The sequence below is a fragment of the Oryza glaberrima genome, chromosome 2 (genome assembly GCF_000147395.1).
Source record: "Oryza glaberrima chromosome 2, OglaRS2, whole genome shotgun sequence".
Taxonomy (NCBI): Eukaryota; Viridiplantae; Streptophyta; class Magnoliopsida; order Poales; family Poaceae; genus Oryza; species Oryza glaberrima.
In genome coordinates this window covers 16,481,280-16,492,556 of record NC_068327.1, presented here as the reverse complement: position 1 = coordinate 16,492,556, position 11,277 = coordinate 16,481,280, and the positions used below count along the sequence as shown (strand labels likewise).

Genomic DNA, 11,277 nt, shown 5'->3' with positions numbered 1-11,277 from the left:
GATCTCTCTCTCTCTGCACCTACTCCCACTACCTCACACTCCTTCCCCACCTCCATCCCTATCCCCCCACCATCGCCTCCAGCCGATAACGACAACAACGGCACAATGCCTGGATCTGCCACCGGCCATGAAGACGACGGCAACAGCGAAGATGACGGCCGCGACAATGACGACGACGGCGCTTGGACAATGGCAATGGGATTCGCTTCCTGCTGGCCTCAGGTGCATGGATCTGCTGTTGGCCATCCTCGGGAGAGCAGATCCACCGTCGGCTAGTCCTTGGGCGCCTGGATACGCCGGTGGAAGGAGTGAGTGGTGGCGGCTTTGACCGGCGGCAGTATCGTACATATATCGAGGAAGTAAGTTAAAAAAGACAGATAAAGTATTAGTTGTATTGAAGAATAAAACTTCTCAATTCGTAATTCGTGAACTAATCACAGTCAATCATAGGTAAGAGGTAAAATTTGATTTATTCTGCACTATATACACAACAGATATGTGCATACATTCCGAGACGTGACCAAGCTTGATGTAAATACCTTGCAACGAAGGGTAAATAATGCAAAAGATATTCTGATAGGCTTATTATTCTAACGTTTTAAGTTACTCCATCCGTTCTGAAAGAAACCGACACTGTGATATAACCGTCTTATTTTGATTCATATTATTTTAAATAATTATATGAACAAAAGTTGTATGATTATATTTGTGACACACTATACACTTTGATAATATAACACATTTTTAAGTATTTGTATTTTTTTAAAAAAGCTAAGCGGTCAAAGTGTGAACTTGTCTATGTCAAATATTTAAAATTGGTGGTAGAGCGCAACATTCTACATGTACTCACTGAATAAGATCTCTTGCAACTCCAAATCACCCAGTAGTCCCTTAAAGCCCACATGACGATTTAATCTAGCCATTTCATTATTATAATACTCCCTCTGTTTCAAAATGTTTGACACCGTTGACTTTTTAGTACGTGTTTAACTATTCGTCTTATTCAAAAATTTTAAGTAATTATTTATTCTTTTTATATCATTTGATTCATTGTTAAATATACTTTCATCTACACATATAGTTTTACATATTTCACAATTTTTTTTAATAAGACGAACGGTCAAACATGTGCTAAAAAGTCAACGGTGTCAAATATTTTGAAATGGAGGGAGTAGATTATACGAGAGAAAATTAAGCCCAGTGCTGGTACTTACAAAAAGGCTTGCTTCCATGTCAAAAATGTTGGTTACCAAAGCAAAAGTATATTTTGGTAATACCAATATTTTGGCAACTATATATGTGTGGTATCGGTGAATTTTGGTAGCAAATTAAACATAACCAAAGTACCACTTTCTACGTTTCATAATGTAAGATTTTCTAGAATTATCCATATTTATATAGATGTTAATAAATCTAGACACGAAACGGGAGTATTCAGAGTACAGATAATTTATTAGGACATCTATTTTGCAGGCTTCGAACCAGAAATGGTCCTTAGATGACGTCATTTTGCTACAAGCACGCTGATCAGATCAGACCTGCGATGACGTTGGCGAGGTACTTGCTGAACCTCCCCATGTGCTCCGGCGGCAGAGTGATGCCCACCTCGATGCCGCCGGAGCCACCGCGGCTCTCCGCCACCGACATCGCGCCGGTCTTCGCCACGGACACGATCTCCACCTTCGCCGGCCTCCCGAACCCGAGGTCGACGTCGTACACGCGGAACCTCGGCGACCCGGCCACCGAGAACGGCGCGCCGTCCCTTCTCGCCTCGACGATGCGCTCCGGGTACCTCTCCCAGTATCCGGCCTCGCCGTGCGCCGCCTCGTCGACGGCGGCGGCCACCGCGGAGCACGCCGTGAAGACGCCGTCGGTCACGGTGGCGGTGGCCGCCGCCTTCCTGGGCATCGAGGCGTAGCACGGGCCGACGCAGTTGCCGAAGTACCTGCTTGGGACGCGGGGCTCCATCCGCCGCCGGTGGTCGGTGACGAAGAGGAAGTAGGCGCGGCCGTCGTCGTCGTCGTTGTTGCCTTGTGTAGCTCGGAGGTGGCACAACCACATGACGCCGTACGTCGCGACGATGGAGGTGCACCGAGGCGGCGGGACGACGCCGCGGCGTGCAGCCTCGCCGGCGACGGCGTCCTTGATGCTCTGCAGCTGCGACGACGACAGCGCGTACGTGGCGACGAGCCTGTCCATGGTGTCGGGCGAATCGAACCCTTTCTGAGACCTGGGCGCGGCGAACAAGTCGTGGATGTCCTTGCGGTCAACAATGCAGCTGCGGTCCATGACTGGTGGCTCCGGCGGGACATATTCGGCGGCGGCGCAGGCGGCAGCCGCCCAGGTGTGGAGGAAGTGCGTCGAGCTCGCGCCGTCGCAGGCGGCGTGGTGCACAGTGACGCCGAGGGCGAGGCCGCGCGGCGCCGCCGGCCGCAGGCCCAACAACACGGTGGCCTGCACGGCCAGCACCGCGCCGCCCCGCGGGAGGGCCGGCACGAGCGGCGCGATCTTGGCAACCTCCCTGGGATCGTCCGTGGCCAGCTCGTCGACGCCGGCGCCGTCGTGCTCGGCGACGGTGAAGGCGACCGCGTCGCCGGGCTGGTAGAACAGCTCGTACCGGTCGGTCTTGCCGGGCGCGAGGCGGATGCGGCCGGCGAGCGGGTAGAAGGCGCGGAGCGCGCGGGACAAGGAGTCGGCGAGGTGGGACAGGACGCCGTGGACGGCGGCGCCGGGGGCGAGGCGGTAGAGGAAGAGTCGCTCGACGGGCTTGAAGTGCAGCCACTTGGCGTCCAGGTAGGTGAGCGGCAGAGCACGCTCGGACAGCGCGTCGGCGTCGCCGCCGGTCGACGACGGCGTGACGTGCTCGGTTCGGAGGACGCGGAGGCGGCCGCCGTGATCGTGAGGTGGCGCTGCCATTGCCGCCTCGTAGCTTGTAGCTAATTAAGCAATGTGCGAGAGAGGCCGATCAGAGGACGGATGCTCTCGTCGGATGATCAGAGGCGCGTCGCCACAGCGTGACAGCGGGCACGCTGCTCGGCTCTTCGACTAGTAGTACTTATAGAGTTAGCGCCGATCATTATGCCGAAATGTTACCTACGGCAATCTACCGGCTGAACGTCCACCCGGTTTTCCATGTAAACTACTAAATGATTATTAAAAATATATTAATATGAAATGTATCACTCAACAAAATGTTAAAATTAACATGCAAGTTCGAATTCGACTTCAAATTATAACAAAAATAACATATTAAACTCTAACTAGTACTTATCGAAACTGAATTTGAACTAGTATATTTATGAAGTGTTATATTTCATATTAATCTATCTTGTTATTTTTCTAAAACTTTTTTCTATAACCATTTAAGTGGCATGTAATAAACGGGGTGGATATTCACCCGGTATCCACCCTAGTGGTTGAAAAGTTTCCCTACCATACCAACGGCCCATGGTTGTCAATGTTTTTTTTTTAACTCAACTTGATTTTGCTGCCCCATCACTTATTTAAAAATTTTTAGAATTGATTATGACCATAAATTACTTCTGATGATTATATTATGAGTGATGAAACATGGATGGTCATATTCATGAAGCTTTTACAGACATCAATAATATAGCATATCTATAACATATTTCTAAGTGTTTATAGTTTTCTTTAGAAAAAAAAGTCAGGCAATCACTCCCTCTGTTTCTAAATATATGATACCATTGACTTTATAGTAGATGTTTGACCGTTCGTCTTATTCAAAAACTTTTGTGAAATATGTAAAACTATATGTATACATAAAAGTTTATTTAAAAACAAATAAAATGATAGGAAAAGAATTCATAATTATTTAAATTATTTTGAATAAAACGAACGGCCAAATATGTTTAGAAAAGTCAACGGCGTCAAATATTTAAAAACGGAGGGAGTAGTCTTTAATACAATTTGAATACGATGTCTTTTCTATACTTATTGAGAGCGGAAAATGTGATAATTAGCAATTTGTAACACATACTCATCTTCTAACTATAATGTTCTAATTTACCGACTTGAAATTGGCACGTTCTTTCTATGATTATATATGGATGATAGATTTTGTGTAGATCATTAATTTGTGTTTTCAAAAAACTTTTACATCAGTTTTGTGTAGATATTTAATTTTGTACCATACTTTTTCTTGACATCATCTCTACTATTATAAAAATTAAAGATGTTTTTGCCTGTATTTTGATACGTCATTCGTGTTTGAGTCGGTTTTTAAGTTTGTTTGTTTTTGGAAATACATATCCTTGTTTGAGTCGATTTTAAATTCGTTTGCTTTTGGAAATATAAAAGAAGTCGTATAAGAAATATCTTTAAAAAAAACTCGCATGCTAACATGAGAAGAAAGTCGGACTCCTAATTATAGTTCATTATTTTCTTAAAAAAATATCCAAGCGAATTCCCAAAGTGAATTTCATTCTACTTAAACCGTATAAAAATAGCATCACCCGTTGCAATGCACGGGCATTTTCTAGTAATATACAATATTTGATTCTTCACTGTAAACAATTGTCGATATTATATAATTTGATTCTTCACTTTTATTTTGGTCATTTTGCTATATGACTTTGTTTCAATAATTTGAATTTGAATTTCAAATTATGACAACTTCAAACAACATTTATAAATACTAAATGATTTTAACTGAAAAATTCATCAAGTACAAAGTTGTATAACTCATCAATATCTATAACTTTTATTTTGATAATTTCTTTATCCGATGAAGCGATAGTAACATTGTTCACAAAAAATTACATATCTCTCTTATAGTTTATAGACTATATAAGAGATATGTACATTTTGTGAACAATATTACAAATAACTTTCTCGGATGAAGAAATAACCCAAATAAAAGTAATAGATCTTGATGAGTTATACCACTTTGTTATTGATGACTTTTCAGTTGAAATCATTTATTATTTGAAAATGTTGTTTGAGGTTGTCATAATTCGAAATTCAAATTCAAATTATTGAACCAAAGTCATATAGCAAAATGACCAAAACAAAAGTTGTAGATCTTGATAAGTTATACAACTTTGTTGTGGCTAATTTTTTTCATTTGAAATCATTTACTACCCGAAAAACTATTTTAATTGTGAGGAAGGAGGCAAAATAGACTTCTCGGCGAGAGAGGAACAAAAGGGCTGGGCCGGCGGCCCGAAGAGGGAGAAGGAGGGAGAGAGAGGCTGTAGGCTGAGGGAGGGAGAGAGAAACACTTGGGCTGAAAAAGGCCCAAGGACAGAGAGAGGAATTTTAATTTGTTTTCTATTTATTTTAATAAGTTAAATGAACTTTGTGGTATTAAAATTAGTTATTGAGCACCGAAAGTTCATGAAAAATTTTAGAGAATTATTTAGTTTCCGGCCATGATTTTTAACGAAAAGTTTTAGTTTTCTCATTAATTCACTTGATTAAATTGTTTTAACTTTTAATATATTTTTCTAGAAATGCATTATATAAATTTATGATGTTTGCTTTGTGCCCGTTATGACAAATTAATATTCGTCGCAATGTCCCATTGAAATACTTTATGACGATTTCTAGTTGGTATTAACAATGAACACCTTTTTTTCGTCACTAAGCCACCCATCTCATACTAATCGTCATAAAATGGAATGTGCTAGTGACGAATAGCTCCGACTTTACGAGGAATTCGTCACAGAAGATCATATTTCTCGTAGTGTCCAATTATCCGGCCATATAATTACAGTTTGGCTGATTATAGATCTGTGCTTCTCCGACCTAGACAATTCTGCTGCCCACCCGATGAGACAGAACTACGGCTAATAAACCGCTTTCGTGGAACCGATGATGGTCGGTTTGAGGAAACCGATCTGTTTTAGCTAGTTTTCGTGCAGCGATGACAAAAGGCTACAGCTTTTTTTTATCGGTTTTAATTATGTTTTGAGAAACCGGTAAGGAGCGGTTTTTAATTTCAAAACAAAAAGCTAAAACAATGAACGAAACACGAGCACCTGCCCTATACCCTGCGATGAGCTAAAGCTCAAAAGCTTCCAGCAATGGAAGTCGCATCTCAGCCATCACCTCCCCCAACACAAAGTTGCATAGACACTTCCACCACCTTGACAATGAGCCAACCGTCGTAACACAATGGGATCAAGCTGCTTAGGACATGTACAATACACCAAGAGTGCTTAGAAAGATCGATACTTAGAAAAAACCGTCTCAAAGTTAAGAACCACAATCTCCAATAATAAAAAAGCGTATTATGGAGATGGGCGTAGACCGAGGTGACAACGCTAGATTGTGTAGACTGAGGTGGCAGCACGAGATGTGCTTGCGAGCTCAATAGATCTCGCCAAACATTGGGTGATGGCAACAGAGATGGAGCTCGACGATGTTGGCATCGGCTCAACCAATACTGCCTTAGCGTTGACGAAGCACCCATATCCTCCATAGGGCACGAGGGACTCAACGAGATATTGAGCTCAATCGAGCTGGAGCCGACACACCGATATGGTGAATAAGACTCTGGCTCACCACGTTGGTTCACTACAAATATTGTTACTACCCGATTTGTTTCATCTGTTTAGTTTTTATTTATTTATTTGTTCCATTCTCATATTATCTTATTTTCTTATAATTTTATGCATTGTTTTTATTTCTTTGTTTTACCAATCAGGGCAATAGTATACATGGACGTCGCATGTTTTATCTGTTATTCAAACAATTAATCATAAAATAATTATAATAATTGAAAACTTGATAGAGATATCGTTGTACAAATATATAGGTTAAAATTAATTCAATTTAACACGGTTAAAAATGAAAAACGTACCCATAGTTGAGGTGTGCAGGAGTTGGACATCTGGCTCTTTCACAGGTGAAGTAATAACGAGCATGCAGGACTCTTCAGGGCGATTGATATGTACAGGGAGATAGTAGGTTCAACTGGTACGAATAGTAGGTTCAACTGGTATGAATAGTTTCCGTCCTTCTTGGCCATTTTTTTATTCGGATGGGTTCGGTCAGAACTATTCGAAAATTCTCGGATTTAAAAACAATTGGATTTTTTTCTTAGAAACGAAATGAATATTGTAAGATTACTATCCATCGGAATCGGAAAATAATCAGAAACTATCCGGAAATTTTGTTCGGATATCCACATACATGGATCAAATTTTAGAGAAAACACGTATATATACATAACTTTTTTACATGGAGTCGGATGAAGACAAACTTTTATAAAAAATGTTGAGCTCAGTGAGATCTACAACTTTCTTGTTGACTATTTTATTATATAAGATCATTTAAGGGTCTAAATATTCATTAGAAAATACCATATATGTTTTTACAAAATCTCAGATCTACAATTCAAACGACATCTGATGGAGATATATTCCATATCAAAGTTGTAGAGCTTAATGGAATCTACCACTTTATAGTTTATAACCTTTGTATTTGAAAATGTTTAAAGTATAAAACAAACACTCTAAGTTTTGAAGATGTGAAATAAAACAAAAAAAAGACATCTCCAATTTATACAACAAGAACTTGTTAAGTTGATTAGTGAAATGGTAAGTAAGCTATACATATAGTAAAATGTCTTGGGATGAGGGGAATAGCCATGAAAATCGGTTTTCACATGCAGTTGTGGGACCGCCTACAAAATTGACGATATAAATGTTGGAGACGTTGTTCTAAAAGAAATATGCGATATCTCTTCTCTCAAATATCCATTGACGTATTCGTTCTGTTTCATATTCGCTCCGTATCTGTATTCGATAATAATCATTTCATTTCCGTATCCGGGTTTTCGATTCAGATTAAAAAAAATAAAAACGAATATGATAAAGCTAGTTTTCATCCGTTTCCGATCCATTTTTCATCCCTACAGGTAAGGTAAGGGAAATGTCATCTCTGGTGCTCTTTCTATCAACCACCATTTTCTTTTATCACGTGCCGTGCATAGAAAGAGGGTAGTATGTGTTGACGAAAAAATGGAACACACCGGCCTAGGATATCTGCTTAACTCCAGTACAGGTCCAAAGATTGGTGAGATGCGGACGTGCCTATCAGTTTGATCCTGCAACTGACAAGATATGCAAATAGTAGATCAAATAGCCGATCGGCTGACTGTTGACGAAAAAATCGAACACACCGGCCTGGAAGATCTGCTTAACTCCTGTGCAGGTCCAAATCTTGATGAGACGCAGGTATGCCAGTCAGGTTGATCCTGCAACTGACAAGATATGCAAATAGTAGATCAAAATAGCCGATCGACTAACAAGCCGATGGAGTATAGTTCTAGCCGATAGCCGATAATAGCCGATGCCGATACCAGCCGATAGCGATAGGGTTTAAGCAATCGGCTATATGTCCAATGTAGATAATGATATAAAAGCAATCGGCTGATGATGATGTAATAAAATAACAATATAATCCAGTATAAACCGATCGGCAAATAATGATATGATAAATAAGCATCGATCCGAAGGTTAATGCATACATCGGCTGCAGGTCCGATGTCATGAAATCCACAAGATTAGATTAAACAGTGAAACATTTATTGTCATCGGCTAAATCCAACTTATATGTATATGCAAACCTTATAAGCCGGTGCAACGTCCAGATAACTCACCGGCTGAAACCCCGATGAAACCCTTATTGGCAATCAAGAAGCAGGCTAGAGATTATGGTTCTAAGCACGACTTAGTAGATCAAACTTAACTGATGCAGCACTAGGTATGAAAAGAAACATAATATCTAGATAATCAAGCCGTTGACTGAGTTTTCAGGGTGGTAGATGTCTAAGCTAATCTAATCTAGCAACGCGATTTAGCCGATAACGGCAGAAACCCTAAAACGAGAAGCAGACGATAGAGCTAAATTGATATGCTAAGACTAGATTAATAGAGACATATGATAAATAGGTAGGCAAATATATCATCCAAACCAGAGCAATCTAAGAGGTCGAATGTACTGATGCGGCCTTGAATGACGCCGACGTAAATGATACAATTGCCTGGGCCGGCGAAACATCAGACTTACCCCTTAGCGGGAGATTGAACACCGATGCAGCCCTGCGTCAGGTGCCAAGTCCCGCCGGACGATAAAATAAAGTAGAAAAGGTAAAAGGTGGCGATGCGCCGAATTGTATTGATCGTGAGGATAGATTACATAAACCCCGGCTGTACATATTTATACCCACGGGTTGATACAAGTCCTTGTCGGACAAGAAAGAAACTTTCCTAAAGATAAAAGGAAAAGATAAAGTCCTTACAGGACACTAAACACACTTTCCTAAAGATAAAAGGAAACTAACAAACTATTCCTAATGAATAGATAACTTGTCATGCCGTATTCTCTTTGAACTCGGTCTCTTCTGGATAAGCTTCCTTTAGTAGATCAATTTCCTTAACCGAATATAGCAAGAATCTGACAACTGACGACTTGACAACTCTCATCGGCTAATCTCAGGACTTCGAAGCCGATGCTGACTCTAAGCTGATGACTACTCCGGGCTTACCAAATTTAACTGTTAACACTGACAAGCCGATAGAGTAGTTCCAGCCGACAGCCGATAATAGCCGATGCTGATACAAGCCGATAACAATAGGGTTTAAGCAATCGGCTATATGTCCAATGTAGATAATGATATAAAGGCAATCGGTTGATGATGATAAGTAATAATATAGCAATATAATCCAGTATAAACCAATCGGCTAGCAATATGATATAGTAGAACAAGTATTGATTCGAAGGTTAAAGCACACATCGGCTGGAGGTCCGATGTCATGAAATCCACAAGATTAGATTAAACAGTGAAACCTTTGTTGTCATCGGCTAAATCCAACTTATATATATTTACAATCCTTATGAGCCGATGCAACATCCAGATAACTCACCGGTTGAAACTCCGATGAAACCCTTATTGGTAATCAAGAAGCAGGCTAGAGATTATGGTTCTAAGCACTACTTAGTAGATCAAACTTAACTGATACAGCACTAAGTATGAAAAGAAACATAATATCTAGACAATCAAGCCGTTGACTGAGTTTTCAGGGTAGTAGATGTCTAAGTTAATCTAATCTAGCAATGCAATTTAGCCGATACTGGCAGAAACCCTAAAACGAGAAGCAACCAATAGAGCTAAATTGATATGCTAAGACTAGATTAACAGAGACATATGATAAATAGGTAGACAAATATATCATTCAAACCGGAGCAATCCAAGAGGTCGAATGTACTGATGCAGCCTTGAACGACGCCGACGTAAACGATACAATTGACTGGGCCGACGGAACATAGGACTTACCCCTTCGCTGGAGATCGAAAGCCGATGCAGCCCCGCGTCAGGTGCCAGGTTCCATCGGATGATAAGTAAAAACCTCGGTAAAGAGGGTGGCGATGCACCGAGAGTAGTTGTATTGATCGATAGATTGATAGATTATAATGACCTAGGGTGTACATATTTATACCTACAGGGATATACTAGTCCTTGTCGGACAAGAAAGAAACTAAAGATAAAAGGAAAAGATAAAGTCCTCATCGGACACTAAACACACTTTTCTAAAGATAAAAGGAAACTAACAAACTATTCCTAATTAATAGATAACTTGACATGCCGCATCCTTCTTGAACTCGGACTCTTCTGGATAAATTCCCTTTAGTTGATTCGACTCCATTGAAGACACGGTTGCTGGCGATTTGACGACTCCCATCGGCTGATTCTATAACTCTAAAACTGATACTGACTCTAAACCGATGATGACTTTAGTCTTACCAAATTTCGTCGTTAACCGTATGTACTCTCCTTTTTCTTCCGCAGGGCCAGCGGAAGGATGACACCGGCCGAAGGCAGAAAGAAAGAGAGTACGAAGAGGGGTACATGACAACATGACGGCCAGAGCTTGATAGTACAAAAGAACAAGTCCGCAGGTTGGTTTTGGAGCTCGCATCATCGAATCGGTAGTACAATATTGCAGCAAAGCTTGCAGGTACGAATTAAATGGTCATCCCACGTGTTTTTACTTGAAATTGATGTACAATCAAGTAAGGTCCTGTTTAGTTCAAAAGTTTTTTTCCAAACTTCCAACTTTCCATCACATCAAACCTTTCATACACACACAACTTTTCTATCACATTGTACCAATTTCAATCAAAGTTCTAAACTTCAGTGTGAACTAAACACAGTGCTAACAGAATCTGCATAACTGACATTACACAGTGCATTAATTTCAGCTTCATGACACTATCGAAAGGAATCTGCATAACTGGCATTACACA

At 40.8% G+C, this 11,277-nt stretch overlaps 1 protein-coding gene across 1 annotated transcript; it reads right to left on the bottom strand.

The window, feature by feature from the left end:
• Positions 1–1,480: 1,480 nt before the first annotated feature.
• On the bottom strand, positions 1,481–2,991 carry LOC127764381 (phenolic glucoside malonyltransferase 2-like). Its single transcript, XM_052289262.1, has one exon. It carries the CDS (start codon positions 2,914–2,916, stop codon positions 1,528–1,530), a length of 1,389 nt encoding a protein of 462 aa, XP_052145222.1. The 5' UTR covers positions 2,917–2,991; the 3' UTR covers positions 1,481–1,527.
• Positions 2,992–11,277: the final 8,286 nt, after the last annotated feature.